The sequence below is a fragment of the Crinia signifera genome, chromosome 9, assembly GCF_055691185.1.
Source record: "Crinia signifera chromosome 9, ASM5569118v1, whole genome shotgun sequence".
Lineage (NCBI taxonomy): Eukaryota > Metazoa > Chordata > Amphibia > Anura > Myobatrachidae > Crinia > Crinia signifera.
Window position 1 is genome coordinate 7,916,970 of NC_139225.1, and position 18,387 is coordinate 7,935,356.

General features: G+C 46.4%; 1 protein-coding gene across 1 annotated transcript in view; it reads right to left on the bottom strand.

Annotated features, from left to right (window-relative positions):
• ADGRD2 (adhesion G protein-coupled receptor D2) overlaps nucleotides 1–18,387 on the bottom strand; it is a 170,831-nt gene that overhangs the window by 74,548 nt on the left and 77,896 nt on the right. The window contains exons 19-20 of the mRNA XM_083160480.1: nucleotides 10,935–11,050; nucleotides 8,188–8,308 (exon numbers count right to left, since the gene is read on the bottom strand). Of these exons, the coding sequence (XP_083016606.1) occupies nucleotides 8,188–8,308; nucleotides 10,935–11,050 (237 nt within the window). The remainder of the gene's footprint in view (nucleotides 1–8,187; nucleotides 8,309–10,934; nucleotides 11,051–18,387) is intronic.

Below are 18,387 nucleotides of genomic sequence, written 5' to 3' on the forward strand. Positions count from 1 at the left end.
ACAGTAGATGTCAGTGAAATGCTTGAGTAAATAGGAATGTCTTTAGTCTATTTTTAAAGGATTCTATAGTGGGCGCTTCTCGCACTGTGCGAGGAAGAGAGTTCCACAGAGTTGGAGCAGCAAAGTTGAAAGCTCGACCCCCAGATGAATTCAGGGAGATTCTGGGTACTGTTAGTAGTCCTTCTTCAGTGGATCGTAGTAATCGAGTAGGACAGTAAGGGATCAGCAGCTGTTGCAGGTACCTTGGGCCCTGGTCATGTAGGGCCTTGAAAGTGAGTAAGCCAATCTTGAAAACGATTCGCCATTTTACAGGTAGCCAGTGAAGGGCGTAGAGAATGGGAGTTATGTGGCAGGAGCGGGGCTGGTTAGTTAATAGTCTGGCGGGTGCATTTTTTACCAGCTGCAAGCGTTGCAATTCTTTTGCTGGAAGACCCAGGTAGAGAGCATTGCAGTAGTCTAGTCGTGATGATATAAATGCATGTATGACTTTAGGAAGGTCTTCTGAGGGAATTAAATGCTTGATTCTGGCTATGTTTCTCAGATGAAAGAATGAGGATTTGATTGTGGCTGACACCTGATGTTTAAGTGTCAGGCCATTATCCAGGACAACACCAAGATTCCGCACATGATCAGAGTTTTTTAGTGCTGTGCCCCCCAGCTTAAGACCATATATATATATATATATATATATATATATATATATATATATATATATATATATATATATATATAGGTACTCTTTACTTAGAAGGGCGCCCATCTCGGCCATCTCGGGCATTGAATGCACTAAAAAATCAGGTGCGATGCGACAGACGAGATGCCCGAGATTTCCCATAGGGAACAATGTTAAATGTCTCAATTGACCCGATTTTCCTGTTCAATGCCTCAATTGACCCAATTTTTCCATAGGAAACAATGTTAAATGGGCCACAGAGGCCAAATAGGCACCCTGAAGTGAATAATGGCCACCCGAATTGTTAACGCCACCCCACGATCAACGTCAACCCGAAGCGTGGCGAGCGCAGCGAGCCCGCGAGGGGCGGCGGTACGCGTCCTACGACCTTTTCATACCCCCACTATCCACGTCGGCGTGGAGTTGAGAATAGAAAGTGTGGCGAGCGCAGCGAGCCACCGAGCCCGAAGCGTGGCGAGCGCAGCGAGCCCCGCGAGGGGCCGCGGATACCTTCACAGGTATCCGCGTCCCCTCGCGGGCTTCACAGCTGTCCGCGTACCCTCGCGGGGCTCGCTGCGCTCGCCACGCTTCGGGCTCGGTGGCTCGCTGCGCTCACCACACTTTCTATTCTCAACTCCACGCCGACGTGGATAGTGGGGGTATGAAAAGGTTGTAGGACGCGTACCGCCGCCCCTCGCGGGCTCGCTGCGCTCGCCACGCATCGGGTTGACGTTGATCGTGGGGTGGTGTTAACAATTCGGGTGGCCATTATACACTTCAGGGTGCCTATTTGGCCTCTGTGGCCCATTTAACATTGTTTCCTATGGAAAAATCGGGTCAATTGAGGCATTGAACAGGAAAATTGGGTCAATTGAGACATTTAACATTGTTCCCTATGGGAAATCTCGGGCATCTCGTCGGTTGATCGCACCCGATTTTTTAGTGCATTCAATGCCCGAGATGCCCGAGATTTTTTACTAACGATGCCCACGATCAAAATCTTGGGCGCCCTTCTAAGTAAAGAGTACCATTATATATATATATATATATATATATATAGCAATTGGATACTGTAGCGCTGATTGTGCACACAGGGGTATAAGGCACACCCCCCAGTCCTGGGTCAGACTGCGGCTCAATCCACAATGTAGGTAATACTCCCGGGTCCACAGGGGTAGCAATCTGGCCTTGTGGTAGCCAGCCCACAGAGCTTTTTAGGTACGAGCAAAATCTTGCAGTATCGTGGAGTTTGCATACTCCTTTGACTTTTAATAAATTACTCTTTTAATGCACCAGGAAGCGCTCTCTCCTATTTATATATAAATATATATAGGTACTCTTTACCTAGAACGGCGCCCATCGCGGTGATCGCGACATCGCGGGCAGTACATAAACGGCCGCGACGCGATGCCCGCGATCACCAGATTTTCCTATAGGGAACAATGTTAAAAAGCATAATTGACCGCGATTTTGCATTCAATGCCTCAATGCCCGCGATTTTACCATAGGAATCAATGTTAAATGGGCTACAGAGCCCAAATAGCCCCAATTAACCCTTAAATGTCACCCCAATTTTTGTACGCCACCCCACGATCCACGCCAACCCGAAGCGTGGCGAGCGCAGCGAGCCCGCGAGGGGCGGCGGTACGCGTCCTCCGACCTTTTCATGCCCTACTATCCACGTCGGCGTGGAGTTGAGAATAGAATAGTGTGGCGAGCGCAGCGAGCCACCGAGCCCGAAGCGTGGCGAGCGCAGCGAGCCCCGCGAGGGGACGCGGATACCTTCACAGTTATACGCGTCCCCTAGCGGACTTCACAGGTGTCCGTGGCGACGCGGACACCTGTGAAGCCCGCGAAGGGACGCGTTTACCTGTGAAGGTATCCGCGTCCCCTCGCGGGGCTCGCTGCGCTCGCCACGCTTCGGGCTCGGTGGCTCGCTGCGCTCGCCACACTATTCTATTCTCAACTCCACGCCGACGTGGATAGTAGGGCATGAAAAGGTCGGAGGACGCGTACCGCCGCCCCTCGCGGGCTCGCTGCGCTCGCCACGCTTCGGGTTGGCGTGGATTGTGGGGTGGCGTACAAAAATTGGGGTGACATTTAAGGGTTAATTGGGGCTATTTGGGCTCTGTAGCCCATTTAACATTGATTCCTATGTGAAAATCGCGGGCATTGAGGCATTTTAAAGTAAAATCGCGGCCAATCAGGCTTTTTAACATTGTTCCCTATGGGAAAATCGCGGTAATCGCGGGTACCCGATTTTGATGTACCCGCGATTTACCCGCGATGACCGCGATTTTTTACCCCCGACGCCCGCGATTCTGATCGCGGGCGCCGTTCTAGGTAAAGAGTACCTATATATATATATATATATATATATACAGTAGTTACATAGTTACATAGTAGGTGAGGCTGAATAAAGACTTGCGTCCATCTAGTTCAACCTATGTTTATAGTAGCTAATCCCTTGTTGTATAGTATGTTCTGATATTTTAAAGACAGGTTATGTTACATATGTATATACATATATATATGTATATATATATATATATATATATATATATATATATATATATATATATATATAGCCAGACTGTAGTTCGAATGGAACTTTAATACCTAAAGTCTCAGTGACAGCGGCGTGCTTTGGGGGTGGGCTGAAGGCACATCCCTGTCACTGAGGCAGAGGAGTAGGTGCCGCTTCCCCATTGATCTTAAATGGGCTTTTCAGCCTCTTTTCTCCCTGCGGCTTAGCCACGCCCTCCGCTGATGACAGTTTACAATTGTCAGCCCGAGGCACAGCTCCAGCTGCCTCCCAGCCTTCCCAAAGTGTCCCGCCTCATAAATAATAATAATAATAAAAGATATTTAGAACACAGTGAGGGGGAAATTTAATGGGCAACCAATCAGATCCTGTCTACTATCTTCTAGAGCAGTGGTTCCCAACCCTGGTCCTCAAGTATCCCCAACAGTACACGTTTTCCAGGTCTCCACACAGAATCACAGGTGACATAATTAGCTCCACCTGTGGATCTTTTAAAATGTGTCTGAATAATGAGTGCACCTGCTGGGTGACTTGGAAAACGTGCACTGTCGGGGGCACTTGAGGACCAGGGTTGGGAACCACTGTTCTAGAGGGTGCTACATAAATAAGTAGTAGATTCTGATTGGTTGCTCATAGCAACATCACATGTGAAGTAGACTACACATCTTAGTAAATTTCCCCCTATATAAGTTATAATATCATCTTTGGATTTTTTGTAATCATTTATGACGGGTGAACCACTGCCTCCCCTGCCTTCCCTTACTGCATGTCCTTGGCTACCACTGCACCTGGTCACTGGTGGGAAGAGAGTATGGGATTATTGGGTCTGACCACTTTTGCAGATTAAAAAAATCCCAGTAAAAGCATCAATGTAACAACAATAAGAGACTCACTTTGTGATAGTATTAAGTCATAGACAGCATAAGAACAACTAAACCAGATCTATACAAATACACAGTAACACCATGTGGCCCTCCAATGCCTTTTTGCAGCCCTCTGTTCTCCAGACATCTTCCATGGCTGTAGGAAAACATCATTTTTTTAACAGCCTTATAGTTGTTCACATTTATCAAGGCCTCTTTTAGAAAAATAATCCAGCAGCAAAAACACAATATAAGGCAGTAATACAAATAAAACAGTTTATAGAAACAGAGACAAAGCAATTGACCTTAAATATTCACATGTCATCGTCAATCTGAAGTACTCTTGAATAATCTTATTCCTGCGCTATGTATTTTATGGACAAACTGCAGGTAAGAAAATATATTTATTTACAAGTTTTTTTTTTCTATTATCCTCCAGTTTTGTGTGCGCATTGTGTCTATGTCTAACTTGGTGAAGTTAAAGGTTAACGAATGTTGTGAGCGCCAACGTTCGTTTCAATAATGACCTCACTATTTCTTTTATGACTCAAAGAATTGTTTTGTCGCTATCTGCACAAATGTTATAACTATGTGGGTTGACCCTTTTTAAGTGAATTTCTGAAACAGATCCACGCAATGTTTAAAGTAGATGTTTGTTCGTTTTTTTGACCTTTTTGTTTTATTTTGCGTTGTTGTTTACGAGTATTGGACATCTAAATGAGTATGAATATCTATCATCTTCATTTAGGGCACATTTTTATGAGTCAATTACTTTATAAATTGAAACACAATGAAGATATGCTGTAAGTTTGTGTATAAAAGAATGTTTTACTCACAGAAAGAATTTTAATGCATGTACAGAATACGTATGCAAATCAGTAAATAACTTTCTGACCTGTGCTTCTTCAGTATAAAAATAATTGGCTGATGTGTTTTATTTTCAAAGAAAAGGTGTTTTGATTGAGTCACCTGGCCAAAAAGAGATGTACTCAAAATGGCAGATATGCTCCAGCTTTATATGCGCTGGGAAAGAAATGTGTACATTCAACCATACAGTATGCAGAGTTGTACACATCTTGCTCATTTTCTTAACCAGACTCATTAACCACAATAACATCACCTCTGACTTAAAGATCAGGGTAATTAGACTGCAGGTTTATGTAGTATACTTGGCTCTATAAAAGAGTCAACCTATGCCATAACCTGTCTCTAGTGCTAGTGGAGAATCCATCCTGTCACTGGAGTGGGATTGGAGCATACTACATTGTGTACATGTGTACAGTTGAAGGCTGGGACTCTTTTAGCTTGCATTAGAACCTCTTCCACCTGCTTGTGCCACCCACTTGTCCCTCACCATAGTCATCCAGTTACCCCAGTACCTTGGTGCAACCTTTTGGCCTAAAAACAACATCGTGAGGTGTTTATAATAGACTGGAAATGAGTGGAAATGAATGTTATTGAGGTTAATAAAAAAAAAAAAGTGATTTTAGCTGTTTTTATGATGTAAAAAAAAAAAAAGACAGATCCAAAACCAAAACCCGAAAAGTGTCTGGTGCACACCCCTAGTGTGTATACACTTTTACTACAGACTTATCCGGACTGAGAAATTTCATGGTGCCTTGCTTATACATTCTCACACAGAATATTTTAATTGTTTATCTGAACAAATATTTGGCTATCAGCTGCTCAAAACTCAGAGAAATTAGTGTGAGGAGGAGAGAACTCACAAAGCCTGTTTAGGTCAGAACTCGGCCATGCATCACAGATTAATTATATTTTGAAACAAAAACTGTCTCTCCTCTCAGCCTGATTTACAATGCACCTTTTTACTCTCCTTGCCAAATAAATCAGCTGCACCACGGAAAGCAATGCATCTCATCAACACTAACTGTGCCCCTTCCTAATACACACAGCAGAGTAATATTCCAAACCGCTCCAATCTCAGTCCTTCAAAGGAAACACTGGTCACTCCCACACTGCTCGATTCTGGAACAACTGCCAAGTTCTCCCTGATGTAGGACATTAAGAGAAGGGGAGTCACAGCTGCTGGGCATCTGGCAGGGGAGCTGTCCAACAATATATATAGTATATATCCATTTATTAAAAATGTGTGCCAGCCCAGTTTTGCTGCTTTTGTTACAAATTTATCATCCGGTTTTGGTTTTGTATTTTTTATTTTTTTTATTTGATTTATAAAAAAACTAAAATCACAAAATGTCTTAGGTGCGGCCAGATGTACTAAGCTTGAAAAGTGATACAAATGGAGAGTGATAAACCCCCAGCCAAACAGTTCCTAACTGCCATGTTACAGGTTGTGTTTGAAAAATTACAGATAGGAGCTGATTGGCTGGTAGTTTATCACTCTTCTTTTTTATCACTTTTAAAGGCTTATTACATCTGACCTTTCATTTTTCTTGTTCCTACAGTATTGTAATCTCAATAATTGATTTCCAGTCATTTCCAGTAACTTTTGACCACCAAATAGCTCAATACTGTTTGCAAATTTTCGTTAATATCAGCCAAAGGCTGCAGCAAGCTGGCTGGATAAACTAAGTGACAGAGCAGTGCCATACACGGTATAGATAATAGACAATGGGCCTTATTCAGGTACCTACCATTCGCACCTGATGGCAAGGGGTCCGATGGCGTGCGACTGCATATGCATATCTGCGCATGTGCAGACGCCAGATGTGTGCGGCACTGGGAACAGAGTGTTTGAGGGGAGTACGCACCCAAGTGTGTGGGCGGGGAGCCGGGCCATTTGCATATGAGAATGCCAGAAAAGATATTAGGGCCCCCTACACAGCCGCTTCAAGGCCTGATGTCTTCCAGCATTGCTGCTGATTAATTGAGTCCCTGTTACTGGATGCACTGCCAGCTAAGTCCCAGGAAGCCCACCTACCCCCATCCAACCCGTCTACCCCCATCCAACCCAAAAAAACTAACCCACTCTACTTCATTTATACATTCCCTAAACAAATCAAAGTTCACTTTCCTGAAGTTAAGGATACTAGACGGTCCCTTATATTGCGGTTTAGAAAAGTTAATTTCAAGTTTAATCATGTTGTGGTCACTTAGGGGCTAAGCCGTCATTTTGATGGACTTTTAACTAGTAATATAATTTGTATGCTATCTAAAGATTGTCATTAACAAAAGATTATAGTATCGGTTTATAGTGGCATTCCGTATTGACAGCGTTATACTCAGGGAGGTAGGAACACAGAAAAGGGTAGATTTACTAAATATTGGTTTATTTATTTGACAGATGGTTTTCAAATGGCAATAAAAAATAAATAATGTTAAACCCTTAGCGGTTCAGCATCACGGTAGCTGCTTTAAATTCATTAGTCAAAACCACTGATCATCGGCTACTTTGACTTACCCAGCAGCGGCTCCGACCCCTGCAGAGGAGGGGGGCTTCCGCAATGCGGCCTCCCACTTCTGATGCCGTCACTGTGCTCCTGGTCCCAGTCGCCGTTGCCACTCCTGATCGCCGGTCTTGGTACCCGCCACGGGAATGGCGCATGTGCAGTTAGGGGCCTGGGTCCGGCGCATTCACAGAATCGTCCTGAAACTGCGCATACGCAGAACCCGTTTTTAATGGGCTACCGCTCAGCAGCCCATATAGAGGCATTCCTGGGGGAGGGAACACCTCCCAATGGGACTGCTTTGGGTGACTGGCAGGTCGGACTTTCAATAGGAAGTCACTGCCAGTCACAGTGAAGCCAGAGCAGTCTCACATACTGAATCTGGCTTCAATTAAGTAGAAAACAGTGGCGGATTGTACCTGGAGGGGCTGCAGCCCATAGGTAAAAACCGCCATTGATCTTACCCTAAACCAGGAGTGGAGTAGTAGGCCAGTGCACTATTGGGGTCACCTTTTCTGTACTGCAAAATATATTTTCTAGCAGTTTCACTTTACAAGTCCTCAGCTCTAAGAGAAAGGAATGGGGACATTGGAGTCAGTGCAGAGTTTGGGAAGTGCAAGTACTGTACCTGAATTTGGACTGGGAGACAGCACCAGTCTGGAGCATTAAAATTATTAACTTTAAATAAAACAGCCTCATAATTAAAAGCCAAAAAATGATAGATGCCGTATTTCATACCTGGAATGCATTTAGAAAAATGAAAGTGTATGCCCAGATTACACTTAAGTGCACCAGAACACCACACAGCCAGGTCAGTCCCAGGACGGGAAGAAGGACGATGATTGGTTTTGCGGTGGCCCTGCAGAAAGAACACAGGTTAAGTACAGTAACTGCAATGGACTATTGGGTAGTTTGACTTTTTTTTACAAGTAATCACCAAAAGTGATGTCAGATAATGTACCCCCTCCAATCATGTAATCTGCTTCTGTCATTTTACAGGTGGTGCTTGAAAAATGGCAGAATCTCTTTCCTCTTTATTTCTCTCCAAAATTTGACAGATTCCCCCCACAGTGCTGGCCTCATTCAGCCTGTTTGAGTCGCAGATTTGGGAAAGGGTCAGACTTAAGGCCCCCATACACTATGCCGAGGTATCGCATGCAATAAATACATCAGCAACTGCCCGCTCACCAATAACAGGGATTTGAGGGTCAAACAATATGATAACAGATAACAGAGATTAGGGGGGTCTGTAGTAACAGAGATTAGGGGAGAGAGTAATAAGAGTCTCCTTTTACTGAGCACCTAATTCTTGTTATGACTGCCCCCCCCCCCCCCCCATTCTATTGACCCCACAATCTCTGGAGAGATTGATTGTGGGGTTAATTGGATGGGGGGGGGGCAGTAATATTTATATTGGCTAAATTTATAATAACTAAAAAACTGCCATATGCAGCATTCATTTGAAATATACTGGTTGGACTGTTCGTACATAGCAAGAAATTATAAAATTATGAAGAAATCGTCACTTAAGCATAAAACAAGGAAAATGGAAAATGGTGAAATGAAAATGGTGAGATGAGTGTGTCCTGTGTTCCAATCAGTAATTTCAAAACCTGACACCTGGTTACGGCACTGCGAGCATCTGTTCACCTAACATAGGGGTTTGTATGTGTGCAAGCAGAGACCTGTGGTGCCCAGGGCAGCCGAGAGGGGGGGGGAGCGGGTACTAATTACCTGGGCCCAGGCTTGCTGGAGGGGCCCCGCAGGGGCCCTGGTCCGACCCCTCCCTTCCCCCTCCGTCCCTCCCGGGTAGCAACAGCAGTACACACTTCTACAGCATGTGCTGTGCTGACAGCAGGCTCAGCATGAGTGTCTCACTGACAGTGTGAGAAGTCATGCTGAGCCTGCTGTCAGCCCAGCACATGCTGTAGGTGTGTGCTGCTTCTGAGATTACAGTTTTTAGAGTTTTCTTTCACCCTCCTCTTAACATTTTGGGGGCGCGGCCTAAGTGCGGGAGGTACCCACACCACACACAGGCCACTCCCCCAAAATTTTACCGGGGCCCAGCATTCCTCTCGACTGCCCTGGTGGTGCCCATTGATTTTATGCCAGCCACGGTAGACTGTACCAATAGTACTCATGTTGGGTATTCATCAGACACCCTTCCGTCCCCATGTGACAACTCCGCAGCTTTTGATGCACATCCACAAAACCCACACAAATCAGGGCAGTCTTATGGGACTGCTGTGCCCAGTTCCTACCCTGCAATGCCCTATTTCACTGAAAGATCCAGCCAAGTTGTTTCGGAATGGGATCATTTGGAGTACAGCAAGTTGGTTGACAATCATTAGGTCGACACCATTAGGTCGACATGGGGATAGGCTGACATGGTTTTAGGTCAACATGGATCAAGGTCAACAGGTCATTAGGTTGAAACAAGCATTAGGTCGACATGGTCTAGGTCAACAGTCAAAAGGTCGACATGGGGTTTTTGACTGTTTAGTTACCCGGATGTCGACACGGTCGACATGGACACTGGTTAAAGTGCACCGTGTCCCCTTGCATGGCTCGCTGAGCTCTCCCACCATGCCCTAGTGGATGGGAGGGCATTTAATACCACCTATCGGCACATGTCGTGTTGACATGGACACTGAAACGTAGTACCGCGTCCTCTCGCATGGCTCACTGCGCTCGCCATGCTTCGGGCTCGGTGCCTCACTATGCTACGATCTGCACACTATTTTATTCTCCCACCACGCCTTAGTGGATGGTAGGGCATGAAATACCGCCTGTCGGCACATGTCGGGTCGGAAAACAGTCAAAAACCCCATGTCCACCTATTGTCTGTAGACCAAAAGCCATGTCGACCTAATGGTATCGACCTAATGATTGTCGACCAACTTGCTGTAAACCAAATGACCGCATCACGTTGTGTCTGACTCCATTTAGGATGGACATTCGCAAAACTGCAAAAATTTGCTTCTGCGCAGGTGCTAAATGTGAAAACTCTGCGTCCATAATGAGAGATCCACGCAACTCAGTCCCTAGATTATAAACACAATTTTTTCACATTTTATAGACCAGGCATTCCCAACCACGGTCCTCAAGGCACACCAACAGTGCAGGTTTTAGTGATATCCAGGCTTCAGCACAGATGGTTTGATCAGAATCCCTCAGACACTAATTAAGTCACCTGTGCTCAAGCCTGGATATCTACAAAGCCTGCACTGTTGGTGTGCCTTGAGGACCCTGGTTGGGAATGCCTGTTATAGACCATATACAATATACATACAGTATATGTATTAGATGAATCTTACAAAACTGACACTTCTAGATACACAATAATATTTGGTGTAATAAATATAACTTTTAGTTAAAAATCAGGTATTCTGCATTGTGCCAGAGCTCAATTGCCAGCCACCCAGAAGGATCCCCTTTATCTTAATTGTAATAATTTTCTTATTCTCTGCCATGTAACTACTTACCAGACCTGTATGCCAATCTGCTTTTCTAAGCTGCAGTTGGGCGTCAGCATCTTTGAACGTCTACGGGCGCTGGAGATTGTCACCATGACCACTCGAAAAAGAACGAATGTGTTTACCTATAAGAATAAAGAATGTATTATTTTTTTACCAGTTTCTTATATAGCGCACACATATTCCGCAGCGCTGTACAGAGAATAGATGAACAGTCACATCAGTCCCTGCCCCAGTGGAACTTACAATCTATATTCCCTACCACATGTAAACGCACACAGACATTCTAGGGTTAATTTTGCAGCCAGTATTTACCCTGCACAGAAACAAAATAACTCACAAAAATCTTACTCTCTCTATACATATTACATCTGCCCCACCTGCAGTGCACATGGTTTTGCCCATTTTCCAAATAAATTTGTACTGAGCTCAGATCTGAATAAGGCCCCATATGTGGAAAATAACCATAGAGACACCAGGATCGTAGGAGGAAGAGGAGGAGGAGGTGGCGGCTCCAGCTTGTTGACTCTAATGCCACCTGAATCACCTATTTACATGGGTGGTGGAAAATGCTTTTCTGTTGGACTAACTGTGCAGGGCCGCGGTGGAGATGAAACTGGTTCCACGTCCAATTTTAGGTGGTGAACTCAGTTCCACCCCGTTCCCCCCCACTTTAACCCCTGGATAAAGCACACTCACAAACATAACCTGTCCGCTCCACTCTGCCCAGACTAGTTTCGTTGGTTAGACTTCATCAGTGGGTGACAGACGAGCCAAGTGCGCTGACGTCAGGACCCGGAAATCGGATGCCGGAGCTTTGCAGCGTTTGGAACTGGTGACTTGCCACTGTTACCCATTTGAGCGCTGTTTGTGTTAAATTTATTTAACACACATCATGTTTGTGAGTGTGTTTTTATCCATATTCAAGTAAACCTTTCCCTACTTTTAAACGTACTACACTATTGTGCGCCTCCTGTTTTTATATATATATATATATTCCAATTGTAAAGCGCAATGGAATATGCTGCGCTATATAAGAAACTGTAAATAAATAAATAAATCTCTTATATATTTAGCCAGATCTGTCAGTCAAGCAGTGTGGCAAACGGTGGGCGGGGTTTCACGGGTGATTGACAGGCCCATCCACCGTCAGCCACACTGCAAAAGTAAGGCACCTCCGTCCTACTGTTCTCCACAAGCACACACCCCTCCTCGCACACCACTCCCCATGCCTGCCCACTAACTCCATCCACGCCTGCTCACCACCCACAACCCCTCCCCTAACACACTCATTCCCTGGCCGCCCATAAGGCATCTACACTCCGCGCGCCCAGCCCCCCCCCTCATATACGCGCGCCGTCCCACCCCCCCCCCCCGGACATTTCACCCGCCCCCCTTCAACATTAACACGCCCCCCCCCCCCTTCTGCCACAGCGGCCCCAGCCTAACCCCGCCCCCCGACACGCTGCTCACACATGCAGCGACAAAAACCGGTCCCCGCCTAACCCCGCCCCCCGACACGCTGAATCTGGGGCGCTGCGCTGCCACAGCGCTCCCCGGCAGCGACATTACCAGGCCCCCCCTTCAGCAAAACCGGTCCCCGCCTAACCCCGCCCCCCGACACGCTGATCTGGGGCGCTGCGCTGCCACAGCGCTCCCCGGCAGCGACATTACCAGGCGCCCCCCCTTCAGCAAAACCGGTGACCGCCTAACCCCGCCCCCCGACACGATGATCTGGGGCGCTGCGCTGCCACAGCGCTCCCCGGCAGCGACATTACCAGGCCCCCCCTTCAGCAAAACCAATCCCCGCCTAACCCCGCCCCCCGACACGATGATCTGGGGCGCTGCGGCACATTACCTGCCACAGCGCTCCCCGGCAAAGCCACATTAAAAAAAACGGTACTTGTTTCCTAGCACGGCCACAATCTTAAGTAATCGTGTCCCTTAATTAAGGGACACGATTACCCCGATGGACCCGATTTCTTTTTAAATCAGGTCCATTTTGCCGGCTAGGAAACAAAAATCGGGGGCATCGCGTCGGTCGGGACCATTAACATTGGTCCCGACGCGACCGACGCGATGCCCCCGATATTTGCATTGACTTCAATGTTAAAAAAATTTTTAACATTGAAATCTTGTCGGGAACGGTAAAATATCGGGGGCATCGCGTCGGTCGGGACCATTAACATTGGTCCCGACGCGATGCGACGCGATGCACCCGATTTTTACATAGGATTCAATGTTAAAAAATTTTTTAACATTGAAATGGTGTAAAAATGTAAAAAAATGTGAAATGGGTCAATATGACCCATTTCACATTATAAATGTCCCCGTCGTCGCCCCACGATAGACGGCAACCCGAAGCGTGGCGAGCGCAGCGAGCCCGCGAGGGGCGGCGGTACGCGTCCTCCGACCTTTTCATGCCCTACTATCCACTAGGGCGTGGAGTGAGAATAGAATAGTGTGGCGAGCGCAGCGAGCCACCGAGCCCGAAGCGTGGCGAGCGCAGCGAGCCCCGCGAGGGGACGCGGATACCTTCACAGGTAAACGCGTCCCTTCGCGGGCTTCACAGGTGTCCGTGGCGACGCGGACACCTGTGAAGCCCGCGAAGGGACGCGATTACCTGTGAAGGTATCCGCGTCCCCTCGCGGGGCACGCTGCGCTCGCCACGCTTCGGGCTCGGTGGCTCGCTGCGCTCGCCACACTATTCTATTCTCACTCCACGCCCTAGTGGATAGTAGGGCATGAAAAGGTCGGAGGACGCGTACCGCCGCCCCTCGCGGGCTCGCTGCGCTCGCCACGCTTCGGGTTGCCGTCTATCGTGGGGCGCTGTGTACGCGCTTCAATTTGGGGGGGTTTGGAATTTTTTTCATTCAATCCAATGTAAAATTGGGTCCCAGGGACCCAATTTACATTGGATTTAATGAAAAAATCGGGTCAAAAATCGGTCGGTCGCGTCGATCGCATCGCATGCGACCAAATCGCATGCGATGCGATCGACCCGATTTTTTTCAGCACGACCACCCCGATCTTAATCGGTGTGGCCGTGCTAGGAAACAAGTACCAAAAAAACCACCCCCCAGACACGCTGAACAGTGTCGGGCGACGGACGCTACCCGGCTCCGGCACCAATAATAACACACCGTCGGAAAATGGCTGCCCCCATACAGCATTATGGGGGCAGCCATTTTCCGAGGGTCTGTTATTCGTGTCTTCTAATATTTGATTTTGCTTTAAGGTCCCCTCAAGAAACTCCACAACCTGCTGCCTAAAAGCGCCACCCTCTACCACCTACAACCCCACCCTCTACGACCTGCTGCCGCCTACTGCACATTTGACGTGACGCCTGCCACAGAACACAACTCTAACCCACCCATCGGTAAGTACTACCTAACACCACATACCACTACACCTCTAAGTTATCGACAAACACAGCTAACTTCCATTTCAGCCCAGTTCCTGCTGCGTGCCACCCAGCACCCCATACTCACAACACACACATCCATAGCTATAATACTCACACCTACACACACATATACACACACATAAACACACACCCATCCATGCCGCCTATACTTACAACTACTTTTGCATTTCTTTACTACGTTTGACCACTGATGCACTAATACACCACCGTGATTGTCACAAACACTCACAGCTATGACTCCACACACACACATCCATGCCTACAATACTCACAAGTCCACACTCATACACCCATCCATGACTACCATAATCACAACCACCCCATACCACTGCACTAACAACATCTCTTCTAACCAAACTGTACTCCCTTAAACAGTTCATAACTCAGAAACTTTCACACACTTCAATTTATGTGTTCAAATATTTCCATTTCCTTACATGACCCTTACAAACTCACACTTTACAACGTCGGAACACTTACACACCAACTACATCGTCAACCACACACTCACATCCGTGCATGCAATACTAACAAGTACAAACACACCCATCCATACCTCCAATCATCAGAAAAAAACACACATATACACACACACAAATACACAACCATCCATGCCTCGAATACTCACAACTACACACACACACACCCATCCATGCCTCCAATTCTCACAACTACCCCATACCACTACACTACTAAGGCCTCTTCTTACACAACATTCCTCCCTTCAACATTTCAACACCCACTATATTGTCACACCTCTTTGGACACCAATACCTGCGGCGTGACACCCTGCACCCCAAACTCCAAACACACCCATCCATACCTTCAATACTCACACCTACACACACATATACACAAACACACACCCATCCATGCCTCTAATACTACCAACCGCACACCCACCCATCCATGCCGCCAATACTCACAACTACTTTTCCATTTCAGCTCCCTTCAAAACACACACTATAACACACCACACTTTACGACCTTTGGACACTGATGCCCCAACGTCATTGTCAAAATCACATCTATGCCTTCACACACACCCATCCATGCATCCAATACTACAAAATGCACACACACACACACACAAACACACCCATCCATACCTTCAATACTCACAAATCTATTGAAACACTTCTATGTACAGTATTCAAGGTGCCTTCAAAACTCTGTATTACACACTACTCTTTAGTATCTTTCACCAATAACACAACAACATGCTTTTTACACACACACACACACACACACACACACACATCCATCCCTACATTACTCACAATTACACACACCCATCCATGCCTCCAATACTCACAACTACACACACACACATCCATGCTTCCAATACTGACATCTACACCCACCCACAAACCCATCCGGAAATCCAATACTACCTACCACACACACCCATCCATACCTACAATACTCACAACTACACTCTCTCTCTCTCACACACACACACACACACACACACACACACACATCCATGCCTACAATACTCACTACTACTACTACTACTACACACACACACACATCCATCCATCCCTCCAATAATCACAACTACACACACCCATCCATGCCTCCAATACTCACAACTACACACACACACACACACACACACACACATCCATGCTTCCAATACTCAAATCTACACCTACCCACAAACCCTTCCATCCCTCCAATACTAACAACCACACACACCCATCCATGCCTACAATACTCACAACCACACACCCACCCATCCATGCCTCCTATACTCACAACTACACACACACACATATCCAACCCTGCAATACTCACAACTACCACAACACACACACACCCAGCCATGCCTCTATTACTCAAAAATACAGACCCCCATCCATGCCTCCAATACCCACACACACCCATCCATAACTCCACTACTCACACTCCCATCTATGCCTCCATTACTCACAACCACACACACACTCACACCCATCCAGCCCTCCAATACTCGCAACTACACACATACAAACACCCGTCCAGCCCTGTAATACTCAATACTAAAAACAGCCATTCATGCCTCCAATACTCACTACTACACACACACACACACACACACACACACACACAGCCATGCCTACCACACTCACAACAACACACACCCAACAATGCATGCATACAATACTCACAATTACACACACACACTCACACACAACCATCCATGCATCCAATACTAAGAACTACTCACACACCCATCCATGCCTACAATACTCACTACACACACATCCATCCAATACTCACAACTACACAAACACCCATCCATCCCTCCAATACTCACAACTACACACACACATACATCCATGCCTACAATACACACTACTACACACACACATCCATCCAATACTTACAACTACACACATACACACACACATCCCTCCAATACTCACAACTTCACACACACCCATCCATGCCTCCAATACTCACAACTACACACACACACACACACACATCCATTACTCCAATACTCACAACTACACACACACATCTATCCATGCCTACAATACTCACTACTACACACACACACCCATCCATGCCTCCTACACTCACAGCTACACACACCCATCCATGCCTTCAATACTCACTACTACACACACACATCCATACCTCCAATACTCACAACTACACACACATCCATCCATGCCTACAATACTCAATACTACACACACACACACACAAACACACACATTCATCCAATACTCACAACTACACACACACCCATCCAAACCTCCTTTATTCACAACTACACACACCCATCCATGCCTCCCATACTCACAACTACACACACAAACGCACACACATCCATACCTACAATACTCACAAATACACACACACACCCAGCCATGCCAACTACACACACCCACCTATGCTTGCCTACAATACTCACAATTACACACACACACACATGCCAAACACACTCACAACTACACACACACACCTATGCATGCCTACAATACTCACAATTACACACACACACACACACACACCAATCCATCCCTCCAATACTCACAATTACACTCACATCCATGCCTCCAATACTCAATACTACACACACACACACACTCACACACACCCATTCATGCCTCCAATACTCACACACACACACACACACACACACACACACACACCCATTCATGACTCCAATACTCACAACTACACCCACCCACCTCTGCATGGCTACAATACTCACAATTACACACACATCCATCCATGTGTACAATACTCACCACTACACACACATAAACACACACCCATCCATGCCTCCAAAACTACACAATACACACACACCCATCCATGCCACCAATACTTACAACTACACACACACACACACCCATCCATGCCCCTAATACTCACAACTACACCCACCCACCTATGCATGCCTACAATACTCACACATCTATACCTCCAATACTCACAACTACACACACACACACACCCATCCATGCCTCCTCTACTCACAACTACACACACACCCATCCATGCCTCCAATACTCACAAATACGCACACACACATCCATGGCTGCTATACTCACAAATATACCCACACACACACCCATCCATAACTCCAATACTCACAATTACACACACATCCATTCATCCAATACTCACAACTACACACACCCAGGCATGCCTCCAATACTCACAACTACACACACCCACCTATGCATGCATGCCTACAATACCCTGAATTCATCACACACATCCATGCTTCCAATACTCACATCTACATCCACCCACACAAACAACCATCCCTACAATATTCACAACTTATCACACACCCATCCATGCCTCCAATACTCACAACTACACACACACACACACACACACACACACACACACACACACATGCCTGTAATACTCAATACTACTACACACAAACACACACACCCCTACATGGCTACAATACTCACTATTACACACACACACATCCATGTGTCCAATACTCACCACTACACACACAAAAAATCACACCCATCCATGCCTCCAAAACTACACAATACACACACACATACA